This window comes from Dipodomys spectabilis, unplaced genomic scaffold (genome assembly GCF_019054845.1).
Source record: "Dipodomys spectabilis isolate Male_0828 unplaced genomic scaffold, ASM1905484v1 ptg000009l, whole genome shotgun sequence".
Classification (NCBI taxonomy): Eukaryota; Metazoa; Chordata; class Mammalia; order Rodentia; family Heteromyidae; genus Dipodomys; species Dipodomys spectabilis.
In genome coordinates, this window is record NW_024870686.1 from 24,384,038 (window position 1) to 24,402,393 (window position 18,356).

At 50.7% G+C, this 18,356-nt stretch overlaps 1 protein-coding gene and 1 long non-coding RNA gene across 2 annotated transcripts; one reads left to right on the forward strand and one right to left on the reverse strand.

The window, feature by feature from the left end:
- Positions 1–1,306: 1,306 nt before the first annotated feature.
- Positions 1,307–9,037, reverse strand: LOC122125013. Its single transcript, XR_006150710.1, has 3 exons — positions 8,992–9,037; positions 8,230–8,343; positions 1,307–1,417 (listed from the first exon to the last, which is right to left on the reverse strand). It is a non-coding gene; the product is annotated as an uncharacterized LOC122125013 (long non-coding RNA).
- A 759-nt stretch (positions 9,038–9,796) lies between these two features.
- Positions 9,797–13,071, forward strand: Hand2 (heart and neural crest derivatives expressed 2). Its single transcript, XM_042701604.1, has 2 exons — positions 9,797–10,765; positions 12,174–13,071. Exons 1-2 carry the CDS (start codon positions 10,211–10,213, stop codon positions 12,270–12,272), a joined length of 654 nt encoding a protein of 217 aa, XP_042557538.1. The 5' UTR covers positions 9,797–10,210; the 3' UTR covers positions 12,273–13,071.
- The last annotated feature ends 5,285 nt before the right edge of the window (positions 13,072–18,356 follow it).

Here is an 18,356-nt window from a genome sequence, read left to right on the forward strand (position 1 = left end):
AATACTATAGTTTTGCTCCACAGTAGCTAAGATGTAATTGTCTGTGAAAGACCAGGCTTAGGGCTTGATTGAAGTACCGTGGTGCTGATGCAGGCTGCGCTCCCCGCGCGGGGAGGAAGCCGCGCCGAGGCGCACCCGGCTGGGCACCGCGGCCACCCCGCCGCCGCCGCTGCCCGGGACCCCAGGCCGCAGAGTCAAAGCCACTTTGTGCGCGCGCGCGAGCGCGCACGTGCCAACACCAATGCGCAGCCGCGGGGACGCCAGCAAGATCGGGGCCAGCCCGTGGCGCAGCGCAAACCAGCCGGGGAAACCGAGGAACTACTGCCATCGAAACTGCAGAAGAATGGACGGAGCGTGGGAGGAAGTGTGGGGCGTGGGGGGGGGGGGTGGGACAGAGTAAAACTGGAAGGAACCGGACAGTGAGCCCCATGCATGGCTTGCACTTGATCGGGGAGGGGTGCGGGGGTGCGCGTTCTGTAAGTCAGGACCCGGGGGAGGTCGGTCTGCCGTCGCGCAGCCCTGCGTCTCCGGGGGCTCTGGGCGCGGCTCCCCCCACCCCGGGCTGCGCGCACCCCGCGCCTCGCCCGCCCGGCACCGCGCCTCCTCCACCCTCCCCGGGGGTGCGGCGCGGAACGCGGCCGGCCCGACGCCGATTTACCCCCCACCCCACCCCACCCCACCCCACCCTCCCGGGCGGCGCTGAGGCCACAGGCCGAGCCGTAATTGCAAAGCAAACAAGGCTGACACGGTGCGTGGGTCTCCGGCTTGGCCGCCAATTGGTTCGTGCAGCTCCAGTTCAAGGCACTTGGTGGAAGAAAGGTTGAAAAGTGCGGGGAGGGTTTCCCCGAAGGAGACCTCGAGAGGGAAAGCGGGTCGGCCTGCGCCCAGCACCTGGGGGTTCCAAGTTGCGAGTGCGCCCCCACCCCGCGGGGGGGGGGCGGTTAACCCCTTCCTGCCCGCCTCCAACGAAATGTCCCCCGCAGATGGACTGGGGGAAGTTGGGGCTCTGCCCCTCCCAAAGCCAGGACCTCTCTTGGCCTGGACAGCCCTTGTTCAGTTTCAGAAACCCAAAGGGGAGGGATCAGAATGAGAATGGAGCCCCGGCGATCAGGACAGTCCCAACAAGGGGATCAGGACAGTCCCAACAAGGCCTGAAGAGTCGTAGGTGTCTACATCTAAAGCGCGCGAAGGACAGGAGCTAGCAACACCTCCGGTCGCCCCCCTTCCCTGCCCCCCAGCATTCTCAGGCCTAGGCCTCAGCCCCGCGTCTTGATTTCCCAGGTTGAGGCCTGGGCGATCTCGGATCGTTCCTCCAGGGCAGCGAGTCTGCGTGGTGCGAGTCGATGGAGAAGAGGCCGCGGGTGGGCACACCTGGTCGGGCTGGCACCCATCATGGTTGAGCTGGGTCTTCAGGTAGCTGGAAGAAGGAGGGTGGGGGACAAAGCAGGAAGAGAAAATGCATGAATAATTATTGAGCGTCTCCTGGGTCTCTCTCCAGGGTTTCAATCTTTACTTCCTGTCGCTCCCATACCCCGCTAGGTCCCTGTCATTGTCTCAGATAGCTAGAGTCTTAGAGACACGGAGGAAGATGGTGTGTCCAATGCTGGAGAGTCGCAGGTGGCCCCTGCCCGACTCCTGACGCTAGGCACCGAGGAGCCAGGCTGGGGCTAGGGCTGAACCCCAGCAGACTTTCACCAGCCCCCCTCAAAGCCTTGCGGGTGGTGGCCTCTTCCACCTCCTCTATCAGCTCTCATCTCTTTGGAAATAAAGGAACCAATCCGATTGCAATCCCACCAGATTTCTGTACGTCTCATTTCCACCGCTGTCTGAGCATCTTGGGCGCAGTGTATTCACTGGCCTGTTAAGAAATCCACGGGTCACAGCAGGTGACGGATACAGTTCCAGACAACTACCAGAGAGTATGGGTGATGTTGCCAAAAATGAGTTCCAAGGAGTGGAGCAGCTGTGATTTGGTGAAGAGTAAAGGAGACGTGCTATCTAGAATGGCTTCCCAGAGGAGGTGGCATTTAGACTGAGCCTAGAAATCACCAAGAGGGTTGGAATTTCCAACATGTGAGGCAGATGAGCTGCTTGACAAAGATCCTGGCTTACTCAGTGGGGTAGCCGACCCGCAGCTTTGACAATGTGGAAGTCACGCTTTGGCCATCTGCACCCATCTCCCGCCTGCCCCTCTAGCTTGAACGACTGCAGTTTGATCTCCTTAGGAGTGAAACCTAAAGCTTGGAAGCAAAAACTAGTGGGTAATCTTTGCTATTACTAATATCAAAGGCCCTTTATAAGGGGCAGGAATGGGAAAGGAGCGCTAGGGGCGCTCTCCCAAGACATCCCAACTACCAGAGTCACGCATTCCTGCACTTTTCCAGATACAGCTCATCTGAGATGTATCTTGACCAATCTGGAAGTTTCCTTCTGAAGTCACTGGAAAGGGCAGACCCCCAGGAGAGTAGAGAGGACTGGTTTTGGTTGTACTTCCCTAAGAATGAACTTCTCTTTCCGTTAGGGGAAAAAAAAAATCAGTCACACCCATTTATTGAAGTCTCTAAATGTATTCTGAATTCTCCTTTTTCTGTGCGCAACCAATTTCTTCGTTTGAAGTTGGATGCATGGCAAGCAGAATGCAATTCCAGTTTTTGTTCCTCGAGGGTTTGGCCTGTGTTAACTTAAATGGGCACTCACACAAGTACTAAAAAGAAAACCATTCTCTCCTGGAAAATGGAACAAAGTAGTCCTTTTTCAATCACAGGGCAGATCTAATCAGTACCAAGAAATTGGCCGCCTGATGCTGTGCATTTCCAGCAAGTCGTCCTGCCTTCTCTGTTTATATTTTCACTTTGCCGCTTGTAATTATTTTTATTTTAATTTTCTGTCACTGTAACAGAAACCAGAGCCTTTCCTTTTAATGTTTTGTACACAACATGTTCATTTTGATAAGATGTTCTTTCCTATTCTCTTGTGGCTTGCCTTTTCTTGTTTAGAGTTCTGTATCACAAGTTCCTAATATTTCCCCCTCTTTTTTTAAAAAGAAGAACTTTGTCCCTGTCTTGCTTTATTTGTTTGTGTGAAATTTAGTTTGAAAGGAGATCAGAGAGAGCAGAAGGGGTTTGTAATAAGAGAATGACCGAATGACCCAAAGGCTGATTATCTATCATTAACTGGAGACTCGGTGTACCCAAATTACCAGGGAAACCTCAGTGCACCGGATCCTTACCGCGCCAGGAAGGCAAGCATGGAATGCGCGCACGGAGACAGGCTTGCGGCTTGCACACTCGGCTCACACGCATTTTCTTAAGGAATTTTCTTTCAAAACTCAACTCCAGTTGAAGAGACAAATGTATTCTATTGTAAGAAGTTGTGCACACGTGGGGGGGAAAAGTCTCTCCTGAAAGACTAACTTGAACATTTTTATGACTAACGTTCTGCATTGATTCGTGAGAGGCAAAATTGCAGTTAATTGTCTAAGCTCCAGAGAATATTGAGAAATAGAGCCAAGCTGCTTTTGATCTGCTCACGCAGCTAAACCCAACCCTTGTAAAAATCGAGGTTTGCCAGTAATATTGACAATAAAAGTGTTTCTTTTTGTTAACCTGAAACCTAACCATCCTGGCTCAAGTCCCTTGTCTATAAGCAAAAACCTTCGGGGGGAGGGGGGGAAGGAAATGTAGGCCAGGTTCCGAAGGAACTGTCAGACATAAAGAAATCCATCTACATGGACTTGCAAATGGATTTGCAAAAGAAGCTACAGAATAGGACTTTCCCTGGAAAGCCAAAGCGTAGAAGTTGGAACTGCGAAGGCGAGGTCCTGGCTTTGAGTCACAAACAAATCTTTGAGTCACATAAATGATTTCTCCAAAGCCCCACATTTTAAGTTGTTAATTTCATTCATATTTTACTTGGAACCCCAGGCAACAGTGAACACAAGTTGAAGTCTATTACATTTCAGTAGTGCAGTTATGCAAAAGCACGTTTATTTCTTCATCTGAGTGGTGAATGATTTTCTTCCAACATAGAAGAAAATACCTAGCTTGAATTCTTTTATTTTATTTAAATGTTATTTTGTAATTTCTTGGGGTATTTTTGGGGGTAGCGCCTTCAGCATTGCTAGGCATACATTCAACTTCGGAGCTATACCTTCAACCCCAAGAATATTTCTAGTTCTATATAATTTGCTTAAAACAATAATGTGGGCAAGTATTTGATGTAAATCCTGTGTATGGATTTACATTAAATAATGTAATTTTTATGTGACTTTTGCTTTAAATCCTGTGTTTTGCTACAGAGTAGTAAAGATCAGTAAAGATCTGATTTCTCATAGTTCTTTGGGCTAATAACACCTTCCGTCTGTATGCAGCAGGCTATGTCTTGTAAGGCCCTTTTTATCTGATGCTGCCGTTAGCCTGAATAAGTATTTTTGCTTTATGGACAGACTTGGCTACCTGTCAAAGTGGTTAGTCCTTCCTTACCAGTGAAAATGCTCTGAAGCAGCAACATGTCTTCTGGTTAATACAGGGATCTGGTTGTGGATTATATGGAGAAAATGAACGTTCTATTGCCTATAATACTAAATAGTTGAATTTTCCTTAAGAACTTAACAATAAACCAATAGTTGATGGCAACACACTAGCCTCGGTGTCTGTGATAAGCAAAATAATAACTTTAATTTATTTTTAATATGAATAAATAAATAAAATTTAAATCTTATAAATCCAAACCTTGTTGGAGGATAAATTTGAGACAGATGAGGAAGGAAATAGAGAGAAATGGGAGGGAAAAGTGGTGGGGGGGAGGGAAATGTACAGTCACTTAGCAAGCCCTGAATTTCTCCACTGATATAACTGTTCCTAAACAAAATTGGATTGAAAAGTTCATGAGCAATCAATCAGCCCCTCCATCATTATTTAAACTGGACTAGCCCTTCCCTGCTCCAGGTCCACAGATCTGCTGTAGACCTAGAAAAGAGGCCTCAAATACACTGCCCTTCCTCCCATTTAAAAAAAAAAAAACTAAGAAAAAATTGTCCAGAGGAAATAAAGCCATGTAAATGTCAAGGCATCTTTTCATACACTTCATTTTGGGTGTTAGAGGGATGGTTATTTTGTTGTTTGTTTGTTTTTGCCAAGTTTACAGGCATCATTTCGCCAAGAGGAAGAACTCCAGAACTCCAGTTAGAGGGAGAACTTTGCAGCTGCTCAGCCCATATACCATGTTCTGAATGTTTTAAACATTGTAGAAGTTAGTGCCTAACACATAAAATGATGCAGCCCTGTTCAAGAAAGTAATGAGAGCCACCCGCGTCACAAGAAGCACTGTTTTTGGAGCAGGTAGGGCAGGCTGAGACTGCGTCTTCAAAATCATACTAGTTTTCCTGACACTTTCTGGGTTTCATATTCTTTCTTGAGTCCTGAGCATGAGCTGGAGTTCACCTTACTAGAGATATGTAGAAGCATGCTCAAAAATTATTTCTACAGCTTTGGTTAAGAAAAAAGGCTAAAAAGTCTTTTGAAAGACAAATGAAGGATTTGAGTCCTGACTCCTGTAAATATACAACGTGTATTTATGCCCTTCTGAGCTGATCTCTTTTGGGTCCGGTTTATTTTGAGTTTTCATGAGCAAAACACAAGATGCAAAATTGCTCTTGCCACTGAATAAATAAATATCTTTAAAATATCTATATTTTTCCTTTTAAAAAGCCTAGAGTTCAAAGAAAAATACTTTAGCTTAACCCAGCTTGATTTTAAAAGGAATGCCTCACAACACTAAAACCATTTGCAGTGGTGTGTTCAGCCTTTCTAGTACTCTTTGAATCTTTTCTAGGGAAAGCTGTAATACTGCTAAAGGAAAGGAGACCAGAGACTGGTGCCCAAAGTATATGATTGAAGCCAGCGCTGTTGGTCTAGTTGGAGGCAAATGTAATATTGCAGCACTGCAAGTACATCATCAGCTAAGACCAAGACTGCAGCCACACAATCACCAACACTCCTCGAACCTAGGCTGCCTCCTCTCCCCATAACTGGTTTCCAGACCCAGGACCCTCAGCCTTCAGCCTGGAAGGAGTTAGAGAGGAAACTTGCCTTTCCTCCCACAACCCCTGGCTTTCTCCCAGGGCACCCAGAGTAGCTCCCCAGTGTGCATCATCACACTTTTCTGACTCCTCAGAGTTCTCAATATGTATCCTTTGGGGGGCAGTGCATACCAGAGGCCATTCTAGTTCAACCCACGAGGGGGTAGGGGGTCCTCAGGCTAACATCTAAACTGACACGACACTCTTTCTATTACTACCATTACAGTTGACTCTGGCACTACCATCCCTAGCTACCTAAATTGGGGATTAACTTAAGACGACACCTTAGTTTCACAGCTTTCCACAACAGCAGGCTAACACCCTCGAATTCTTGGATCAAACATGAACCACAAAAAACATCAAGAAAAGAAACCAGTGAATGTGTTTTGTGGTGCGTTCAGAACCCGTCTGGCCTCTCTGAGTCAGTTACTACCGTTGGAGACACCCTAGAGCTTACCAACGTGTCCCCTAGCCATCAATGTTCTGCGTTTCTAAGGCTCTAACCGCTGGAGTTTGGGTTTCTGAGATACACAGTGCTTTCGATCATCCCTGGATCGTAGTAATTAACTGATAATGATGCTGTCAGTGAGGAGTAATGTTCAGATTAGCATCATTTACGAGCCTTTTCTGTTCCAGGCTGTCCGTTTCTTTTATCACTTGCCATGAGACTATCTGGGGCCACGAATCGAATCCATTCCCTCATTGTGTTGTTGTTTCCATTTTAAAGCTTGGGAAAGGCTAGATGTGATAAGTTCTGACCCATCACAACTGCACCCACTCCCCTCTAGCGGGTAGCTTCTCCATCCCCAACCCAGCCATCTTCTGGATTCTTTTTATTTTCTTTTAACCACCTAAATATTGTTTTCTGAAGACAACCAAACAAATACTTTCTCTATTTTTTATTAATACTTAGATCAAGAATAACCATCTTACTTAGTCTACCTGAGCCCAAGGCCTAAATGTGTTTTTTTTATAAACAGATTTTTTTTAATGTACCCAATGTCAGAGGATTGAACTACTAGTATTTACACATTTAGGGTATGTCTCCTGATGAAATGTAAACAGAATCCTGCCACCCTACCTGTATTCTTGCCTTTAAGAAGTTCCTTTAAAAAACAAAAATCTCCTCGGGTCCAAAACTCTACAGACCCACCCAGGTTGGGAGCACGCAGCTGTTGGCTGCTACTTTGTTCTGATACCAAATGCAAGCCCCTAGCGCTCATCAACAGGTTGGGATTCAGCTACTCCCCTTTGCTCTACCCTCTGCCATAAGTCGCTCGGCACCCTTTTAAGGGAGCTGAAGAAGAGCGGATATGTTTGGACTCCCAGCCTGGCTTTTTACAGTCCTCAGTTCCCTCCCTTCTCCAACCGCCCAACTAATTACAATATGCCTTTAATTGTATTTACTTCTTGGTGCTCTAGACTCAACCAGGCCCCTGAAGCACCACCGCGTCCTCGATGTCCTCTCTGGGAACTGACCTGGCCTTTAGCCACAGAGTCGACCCCGAGTCCCCGAACTAACTGGGTTCCCTCCGGCCAGGTTTGGTCTCCCGCCTGCGCTGCTCGTAGATCTAATGGCTTCGGTCCGTCCGTGCGTCTGTCGTGGCAAAAGCGGGCCAGGTCCAAGGCCGCACACCCTGCGCTCCACCCGCTCCGCCCGTCTAATTTACAGCCCACCAACTCCTGTTGACACTCTTTTCCACACCGGACTCCACCGGGGGGCCAAATCTTTTTGCCATCCACATCCTCCCCGAAGGTGGGGGGGGGGCGGTCCACCACTCCAGGACGATTTCAACTTCTACCCCTGGACGGTCCTCACCTTCGCCACGAAAGCTCTGCGCGGGGGCTCTCCACCCGGAGCGCGCCGCCGCCCGAGGGCCCCGCGGCCCGGCGACTTACACGTGGAGATCCATTTCCCATCAAAGTACGTCCGAGATCACCACTGGCCTGCAGTCTAAACATCCACGAGCCGTCCTCCCGGCCCGCCTCTTAAAGTGGCGTTTAATAGTTCCCCTCCGATAACTAAACCTGCTTTCCACAGATGCCCGCTTTTATGGGGAGGCAGGAATGCAGAGATGTATTTATATGTTTGTTCATAAAAACTGGAAAATAAGCTCTGAACACGCTGTAAAAAATATTCAGTTACTTACCAAACAGGCTAGTTAAACCCAGGGAACACCAAGCCCGGCCACACCGCCGATTCTCACCGCGCTTTGAAATTGGACGTCCAGAGAGTCTCTCCACGGCTGGCTGGCATTCCTCTACTACAAGGAAAGGAAAGCATTTACGATCAGTTGGGGCTGTTCGTCCACCCCAGGTGGGTGGAGGAGTGGGGGAGTGTGGAGAGGAGGATCTCAAATGCGATCTCTCCAAGTTGTCACAATAACCCGAGTCACCCCTCTCCCGCAAACTGATGGAAATGTGATCGAGAAAGCCAAAAACCCTCGGGACCATCGCCTGCAGCGCGGGCCAGGTCAAAGGACAGCACCAGTCCCGCAGCCGCTCCGAGTACCCACCTCGGCCCCCCGGAGCCCGTTCCCCGCCGTGGTGGTGGTTCCTGTGCCCAAGAAGGCTCTCACACAAAACGGCACCAGGCCGCCGGTTCATTTTTCCTGCCTCGATTGCCTACCAAAATCCTGGGGAAAAGCTGTATCCGCCTTCCTGGTTTGAGGCTACACACACTCACACACACACACACACACACACACACACACACACACACAGTCTAGAAAAGAAAGTGGAGTGATACAATACCTGGTTTGCGATTCTTCAATATTTGAGACTTGAAAGGGGGGGGGGAATATTGTGATTTTTTTTTTTAAATAGTGAAGCATCTGTTAAACACTTGAATTAACCTCTGGCTGCTAAAAAAAAAAAAATTAACCCTGCCCCCTTTCCCTTGTTTTAATTACCTTATGGTTATGAGCGAACAGCCAATCCTAGACCAGGACCCCGGCAATTAGCAACTGGAACATCAAAAAGTTTTATTGCGGAGAGCGCGAGGCGCCGCCCCCGCCGCCCCCGGATTGGCGTGCGCAGCCTCTGACGACATATATTAACCCGAGCGGCCCTGAAGATGTGGCTGTCCATGGAGATCCTGCTGGGGAAGTCCGCCTGCCTCCCCTGCCGGCGCCCGGCCCGGAGACCCGCCGCCGCCACCGCCACCCCGGAGCTCCCTCGCCCGTCGCCCAGACCCGTCGGAGAGCTCAAGCCGCCGCCTGCGACCTCCTAGGCGCCTGCCAGGGCCTCGCGTTCGGGCCGTCCACGGAGAGGATCTAAGAGGGCACGGGTGTGGGGGGGGGCGGGAAATGGATGCACTGAGACCTCTGTGAAAACCAAACAAAAAAACAAAACCAAAAAACAACCTTCCGAAAGAGGCCGAGCGAGGCGAGGACGAGTCACTCGCAGCTTTAAAACAAAACAAAAAAAATCACATTGCAGGACCAAAACAACAACAGCCAAACAATCTCATTAAAACAATAAGCGCCCGAGAGCCCGGCTGGAGCCGGTGGGGGAGGGGAGGAGGCGGGAAGGGGAGGGTCGCACGGAGGTAAGCCTCGCCGCCAGCCGTCGACCCCGCCGCCTCCCCGCCAGAGCCCGGCCGGCTCCTCCAGCCCGGGCTCGGACTCGCCCTCGGATTCCAGGTTAGCCTCGGCGCCCGGAGCGCGGCCCGAGCAGCGCGGATCCCGCTCTCCGCGACCCCCGCCCCCCTCCGACTCCGCGCCACCTCCTCGCGGAAGCCCGGGCTCTTTTGCATGAGCACCGGAGGATCGTGCCTGAATTCGGCTGTAACCCGGGACGCGGGAGCCGGTGCGCGAGCTGTAGAGCCGGGCGGGACCCCGCAGCAGCGGCGGCGGCGGCCAGGGGCGCACGGTGCCGGGACCAGCTCGCCGCGCCCCATGGGGAACCGGCGGCCGCAGCGAGGCTGAAGCAGGCCCGGCTGGCCAGGCGGGGGGCCGGGGGGGCCCGGGCTGCAGCAGCCCCCTCTGCGGCTGCCGGGCCGGCCCCGGAGCCCGGGGGTTGGGGGGTGGGGGGTGGGGAAGGGCGGCGATCGCCGAAGCCGGGGCCCACGCGGAGAGCGCGGCGGGGCTGCGCGCACGCTGGGGCGCGTGGAGGGGCGCGGAGGGCGACATGAGTCTAGTGGGGGGCTTTCCCCACCACCCGGTGGTGCACCATGAGGGCTATCCGTTCGCCGCCGCTGCCGCCGCCGCCGCCGCCGCCGCTGCCAGCCGCTGCAGCCACGAGGAGAACCCCTACTTCCACGGCTGGCTCATCGGCCACCCGGAGATGTCGCCCCCCGACTACAGCATGGCCCTGTCCTACAGCCCCGAGTATGCCAGCGGCGCCGCTGGCCTGGACCACTCCCATTATGGGGGAGTGCCGCCCGGCGCGGGGCCCCCGGGCCTGGGGGGGCCGCGCCCGGTGAAGCGCCGCGGGACCGCCAACCGCAAGGAGCGGCGCAGGACTCAGAGCATCAACAGCGCCTTCGCCGAGCTGCGTGAGTGCATCCCCAACGTCCCCGCCGACACCAAGCTCTCCAAGATCAAGACGCTGCGCCTGGCCACCAGCTACATCGCCTACCTCATGGACCTGCTGGCCAAGGATGACCAGAACGGCGAGGCGGAGGCCTTCAAGGCGGAGATCAAGAAGACAGACGTGAAAGAGGAGAAGAGGAAGAAGGAGTTGGTCAGTACCTGGGGCGGAAGGCGGTGGGGAGAGGGGGGAACCGGTGGGGTTCTCTCCGGAGATGGCTGCTGCTCCCTTGGTCTGGCTAATTGTGCCCAGAAATAGCCTCGGGCACCCGTTAGTTGCGTAGTCCTAGGCGGTAGGTTGTTTGCAACCAGGTCGTGGTGGGAAAAAGGAGAAGGAAGGATGTCAGCCAGAGGAAGAGAAGCTTTTCTTCAGGGAATGTTTCAGACGCTAATCGTCTAAGGACGATCGATCGATCGCTTAGGATGGGCCTGCTAAACTATTGGTCCAGACCCATCTTCCCAAGTCGGTCACACCGGCCCGGGAATCCCCTCATTATGCATTCGTTAGAGGCTTCATTTGGCCTCGGATCCCACCTTGATTTCCATTTTGTTTTCATGTAAGTTAGCCCTAAATCCCCTATTCCAAGTATTTCACCGTTGTTCATATTTTCCCCTCCAAAAAAGAAGGGTGCCAACGACTCTAAGGTTTTATGGTTGCTCTAATTACTAGGAGACATAAAACATGCAGGTAAATATTGTCTTTAATTTCAAAGTACAGCCGAGGTTTCGCTTCGGCTATGTCATTAAAAATGTGATTTCTCACATGCGTACACTCCACAGATAACAGTGGTTTTATTTGAAGGAGAGTATGCATTTTAAGACCAAAAAAGAGTCCAGATTATTGTGGTCATTGTTCTTAACAATGTTATAGTGAACCAGGCAAAAATACGGTTACAAAAATATATTGTCAGACTTCTACCAAGTGACCATAGGGGAGTGGTGTTTGGGCCAGGACTATGGACATGAAGGGCCTGAAAAATGATTCCATTTGTCTCCCAGATTTTCTCCTTTGGGGCCTTCAGTCCTTTGACTGCTTCATAATCGAGTGACCTCGCAAATAAGCAAAGATTTCAGAGGCCTCAGGCTGTCGGGCGGTGCTACTGAGCTGGAGGCCGACTAGGGAGCCCAGGGGAGAGAGGCCCACGCCAATGCTGTGGGGCCTTCGCCCCATTTTTCCTAGAGCAGGAATCTGCGATTGCTATTGAAAACAGAAGGCAGAGTTAGCACCGACCCCCACTGCCTCCCCTACATCTGGACTCAGAAAAAGACCCCTGGCTCCTCCATAAACGGCTGCAAAGCAGGCAGTTGTTTATAAACTTGCCGGTCTGGTAGTTGAGCCTTGCAGCATGGAGGCCCAGGCAGTAGCTATGGTGTTGCAAAACCTGCAGCACCTCTCTGCAAAGGCCACAACTGAAAAATTACACCCCCACCCACCTCCCACCACCTTTCAGCCCTCCCTCCCTTGTACTGTAACTCAGAGCCCAGGAAGCACCCGAGTGGCCTGAGACCAGGCATTCTCTCTGAATTTCTCTTCTCCGTTTTTTCTCGCCCTCTCTGTCCAGAATGAAATCTTGAAAAGCACAGTGAGTACCAACGACAAGAAAACCAAAGGGCGGACGGGCTGGCCACAGCATGTCTGGGCTCTGGAGCTCAAGCAGTGAAGATTTGGGGAAAAGAAGAGAGAGAATGAGCGAGCCTGGGCCACAGCGCCAGATGAAGACCCAGAACTCTTGGCAAACCCTCAGGCTCTGCTGGAGGACTTCTTGCAGTTGGCTCATCCCGTTTATTTATGTGCAATTTCCTTCCCCATCTCTTTGACCCCCCCCCCACCTTGAGGTATCCGCTCCCGGCTCCCCCTCCAAAAAAAGTGGATATTTGAAGAAAAGCATTCCATATTTTAATATGAAGAGGACACTACCGCGTGGGTAAGGAATCCCATCGACTAGTAGATTCTGTGTGCGTGAATGTTGCCTCTTGGCTGTGTAGACACCAGCGTTACCTTCACTCCTTACCCAGCTCCTTCTAGATAAAGGCAGTGGACACTAGTGTATATGTGAAATGTATCTTTAAAACTTGGCCTTTGGGTATAAATATTCCTGGCAATTATAAAGTTTTATTTCAAAGCAGAAAACCGGGCCGCTAGCATTTCAGCTGGGGGTTGATATCTAGTGCTGTCTTTTCCTATGTGGTGGTTCTTTATTCGAAAATGTTTCCAACAGTACTTGTTTTGTGCACTTCCGTCCTCTGAAACTAAGTGGAATTTAATTAATATTGAAGATGTAAACGTTGTAAGTATTCAATAAACCACTGTGTGTTCTTTTTTTTTTTTTTACAAAAACCCTAATCTTTTAATGGTTGATACCTCAAAAGTTTTGAAAACAAAGCTGTTATACTTGTTTTCATAATATTTAAAATATTCAGAAGTAAACTAAATTATCAGAATTGCTTGTTAACTTTATTTTTTTTAAGTGCTTCCTATCCATCCATATGACTGAGGTCCAGGAGCTTGTGGAAGTTGTATGAAAGAGAAGGGTCTTTAGTGAAAAATCGAGCCTGGGGGCTGGAACTCTGTGGAGTGTTGGAAACCCTTCAGTGGTCCTTAGAAGATGTGTCTGGGTGGGAGAAAGGCTGGGAATTGGCTCTGAAGATGCCAAGGTGTTCTCGTTTCCTGAAGTCAACCAGATGACGTGCTTGGGGCAGGGGTTGTGTTTGGGGAATATGTTTTTGGTGAAAGAGGTGTCAGGAGAATCCCAGGCATTGTTACTGGTGTAGGAAATAGTCTGCAGTGTTTAGTAATGTACGTGTGTGTGTGTGTGTGTGTGTGTGTGTGTGTGTGTGTGTGTGTGGCTTTTATCCAAGGGATGGGGGGAAAGAGAGGAAAGGAAAAAAAGGAAAAGGAGAAATTGCTTGTAGTCTAGATGAGAGGATTCTTCTCTGAGCAGGCTCAGTTTGGGGATGTGGGGGTGCTTTTGAAAAAAAAATGTCTATGATGAGGTAACAAGGAATTTTACGTCAAGTAAGAAATCGTGAACAAGACCACAGATTTAAAGGGAGGCGAGGGGTGGGTTAGATTTACAAGGAGCTACAAGGAACTCAATATTAACCGTGCGCAATGTCTGAAGTCTTCCTGGCCCCAAAGCCCAGTGGAACAGGAGGCACTCTCCGTTGGTTACCAGCTGACGGAAGGGGTCCTCACCCCTTGGGGAGTTCTGGTCTCCTGGAGTCCCATAATATCTAATATCCAGGAAGAAAGTCCCTGTGGCCTCATTTTCCTGCTGAGCTTGAATTTCTGCTCTAGAAACCAGAGAAACTGAAATACCATAAAGAACTGACTACAGGATGAGGAGGAGGAGGAGGAGAAAGAGGAGGAGGAGGAGGAGAAGGAGGAGGGAAGGAAGAAGAGGAGGAGGAGGGGAGGATGAATTCGGAAGGGGGTGGAAAAAAGGTGAACCATATTTTAAAAAATAATAAACCGTTTGTTTCATGAAATGCCACGTTTATAAATCTGATATTGAGAGGCTTCCAGAAAGTTTCCATCTTGAAGCCCATCCTCTGCACCTTGTCTGCAGGCACAGAGTTTCCTGTGATATCCCAAGGATGCCAACTTTGACCAGTGGCTTGTAGTAGGCCCCAATGAGGCCGGAGTGGGCAAATTTGCAAGTGTCCCCGGGAGAGATGTACCAGTGGCTGTAGGACTTCTGCAGGCATCCGACAACGCAGGGGCCAGGGGTTAGAACAACTTGGCCAAAGCGATCTGAACTTTCTCCCTTCAGGTCAGCCAGCACTGGGCCAACCTGGTGGGCTAGGGGCTGTGTTTACAGACACTTGCCTTTGTTTATAGCATAGGGAGTGGGGGAGGCGCACCCTGGTTTTCTGATGCTCTTGAGATCCTTGTCTGATTGATGGAACAGCTCCTTCCTTTTGCTTCTAATCTCCTCCCGGGCCTATATTTTTTATCCCATTAGAAGAAAGACTTCAGCTTCTAGAGGTGAAAGAAAGGAATACTACCAGAGTGATAGAATGAAGGTAATGGAGGCAGCAAAAATTTAACTTGAGCCAGAGAGGAGTCTTCGTCACTATGCCCATGTGATGATGCATTCTTTGGATAGCTGGTCTTCCTGCCCGGGCCTTACCTGTACTTCTGTGGGTTTAATGCTTTCTCTGGTTGACACAGTACAAGGGAACCAAAGACCCCAGTGCATCACTGCAGTGCAGCAGCCCAGTAATACCCATGCTTTTAAACCAGAGTTCCAGACACTCAGCTTCTTTGTCTTGTTGCGGCCAAGGCATTTCCCAATCTCTTCTGCTAGTGGCTGCTTCCTACAGCATCAGGCTCTTGTATGTCATGTGCTATGTCACTGGAACTTGCCAGAGGCCCCAGTTGACCAGAAACTCAGCAGTATCCTGTATCTGATCAACTAAAAGCTCCAAATGCTTCCACACCTGAGGCCCAAACCTTCTGTCTAGACACAGTCTAACTGGGTAACACTTTGAGGTCACCAGGATCCCTTGAATTCTCCTGTCCCTCATTCAACTCCTAGATGCCAACCAGCTTGGTGCTTCCTGCCACCTAGATGCATGGGTCACTGTTTCGTGTGATCAATGTCCCAGGAAGCAAACTGGGCCGGCATTCCTTCGGTGGTTGTATGCTTCGCTCTTCTGCATACACTTCTTTCTCTTTTGATTCCTTTTCTTCCTTTTTTTTTTTTTAACTTTCCAACCTCTTACTTACGGGGCTGGCTAAAAAGCCTCTGTTTTAATTGCTTGGATAATGTGGCTGCTGCCATTTTGTTAAGAGCAATCACTCCTGCAGCGAAATCACAAGCGCTCTAGACAGGCCGGAGCCGACAAAAATGTAGGATTTGACGTTAAAAGCTAAATGGGAAGCTGGGGCGGCGGAAGGTAAATTGATGGTAGATCTGGCTGTCAGAGCTCAGCCCCAGACCAACTTGCAGGCCCAAAGCCTGATAACCCTGGAGCATGGGCAGTCCAGGGCTCTGTGTGTGTGTGTGTGTGTGTGTGTGTATGTGTGTGTGTGTGTGTGTGTGTGTTTGCAAGTGTGTTTTGATTGACCCTTTGCAGCCTGAGAAGAAATCTAAGAAAGTCCATAATGATGTGGACCACAATCCCAACTTAGTGTCAATTTTCCAGGACTTTGGTCCCCAGCTGGGGCACTGACAACAGCTTTCCTGGTTCTTCACAAGTCCAAGATGACAGCAAGATCTCAAGGGGGAGGGGGCAAAGAGGGGTGTTCTGCTTGGCTTATAAATCTCTAGTGCTCAGCTACAGGTGGGCCAGCCAGTAGGCTTTAGTGTCCAGCAATAGTAGGACTCCAAGCCTAGATTCAAATAGAGGAGGACACCAGGACTTGTTTCGGGATTGTATGGATGCATCAGTAGAGTGTGGAAAGTAGGCTTCTATGCCACTTGGAAAATGTGTGTGCATGAGTCAGGGGTAAAGGATGCTGGGTTTCCTCCCCTTTACTAGTAACTCTGCTCCCTGGCTCCTGCCCCGTGGTGAGAATCGCAGAGTTCCTCTTTGTAGTTAGGGCAGAACAGGAGTTGGAAGCACTCGGAATCTCGAGTGGAAGATAAGATTGAGTTCAAATGCAAAGCCCACAGGGAACAGGCCGCCTGTGGACTGTGTCTGAGACTACAGCTTTGCAGAGATAAGTCGAGCCAGTCGCTAAGTCCAGTATGTATGCAAGGAACAGCAAAGGGGGCAAAGGAGGCCTCCTTTACCCAACTACATTTGCACAGCGGGTCCACAAAGCGCTAGAGACTTTTCAATTCTTCCCAGAACTTTAAATTCTGGTTCGAAGGTTAACCTCATCACCCACAGTTTTCTCTATTCCAACCGTCTCCTGGCCTTTCCTGGTGCGCAAGTCCCTCCCATTCACCTGGAAATGGGAAAGGGATTGGCCGCTGGATGTCAAGCAAGGTTGTCTTAGAAGTCGCGAGCCCCAGAGAGGTCTGGATCGGGAGCCTGGGCACTGCCCAGGTGTCCGCAGGGTAGCTCGGTTGACCCAAAACCCAACCCTCTCAGTTGGTCGCGTCCCTACAGCCCGTGTGGATCTCCTTGCAAGGAGGGGGCGCCCACGAGCCTGCCGGACGCGCAGTATTCCCTCTCGTCTCGGATGCAGTTTTGTTGTTGCTGTTGTCGTGTGTTTTGGTTTTTGTAAACCCAGGAGCTATCCTCAGATTGGGGTTCGGATCCTCGCTGGAGACCGACCCCTCAACAGCTTCAAAAGTTTGGAGATGCAAGGAATCGCTGCCGCAGGAGGAAACCACTATGCGTATCTATTTAAAAAAAAAAAAAAAAAAAAAAAAACCTGTTTAAGACGGAGGGTGGGAGAGAGGGGTGTTGCTCCAGGAGAGGAAGCCAATCTCACGTTTCCGGGGGCCGGACAGTTGTGAACGCCTTACCACGCTCCGCGCGCGGCGGCGCGCACCTCCCTTCTGCCCAGTTGGAATGAGCCTGTTTGTAACTGCTAAGCTCCTTCGGCCCGCGGGGCTAATGGAAATCGATAAATGCACTGAAGATCTGACTTAGGTGTACACAGAAGTTATAAACTTCTCTGCCTGTTCTCACCTATCCACGCAGCCCAAGTTAGTTCTTATCCAGGAGTGCGCCCCCACCCCATCCCCAAACGCAATCCCCTACACACACACACACTCCAAATTCTCCCGGCATTTGGGGACGCTTTGATGATCAGATGGTAGGGCCCTGATTACAAATTTATTCTCGGCCTCTCGGTTCTTTATCTCCGCTATTAGGGACATCTGGGAGTGATTAGCGCCGCGCCCGCGCCGGGCCGCGCTTGCCTATCTCGCCACGGCGGGGCCCGGAGCTTCGCTGACGTCAGGGCAGACGGCTCGGAGCCATCGCTGCCCAGCTGGGTGTAATCGGCGGCTGCACCGCCAAGTCCTCACCCGGCCAGGCCGGCAGCTGGAACGCGCAGTCCGCCCGCGCACAGGAATTCGCGAAAGATGTATTTTTAGCCTGGAAGACCTTTTGGTTTTCCTTGTTTGGGTGAGAAGAGGCCCCGCGGACCTTGCTAATTCCCTCTCCCCACTTTTAAGTTTTCCAACCCAGGCAATTCTTTCTTCCAAGTCCCTGCTCAGAGCCAGGGCGCTTCTCTCCGGTACCCAGGGTGGAGACTTGGGAGACCCTGACCGGGTTGGGGTGACTTGAAAGGTCAGGACGCTCTGAAGGCTGCCCTCCCCCACCTCGCTAAATCCTCAAGGCCTTTGGCTAAAACGGTGGTGCCTGGCAGAAGGTAGTTACGTAGTATGCGGTATCTCTGGGATCGCCACATTTGCACCTGCTATTAAAACCTAATGAATCAGGTCAGCTGCCCCCACCCCCACCCCATACCTCGTGCCGACTGGCGGCAGCTTTGTCCTATATTGTGTCGCAGCGTTCGGAGCAAGGACGGGTGGATTGTGCCATTGCTGGCTGGACAGACAGACGTGCCCAGACCTCTGACCCAGGAGCCCTGCGGGTTGGCCCGATCTTTCGTGGAGTAAAGAGACTGCGGCTATGAAAGCAACACCTGAGATTTTTAAGTGGATGTTTCCCATTGCCCTGGGAAATGGCTTTAAAAAAAAAAAAAAGCACAAATTCAGCCTTTATTCCATCCCAGCTTTGCCAGAAATCCTAATCGAGCAGGTCAGAGACTAGATGTTAGGGGCCCCAGATTTTTCAAAAGCTCAAGTACAGGATTCCGGAACCAAAGCCCGAGG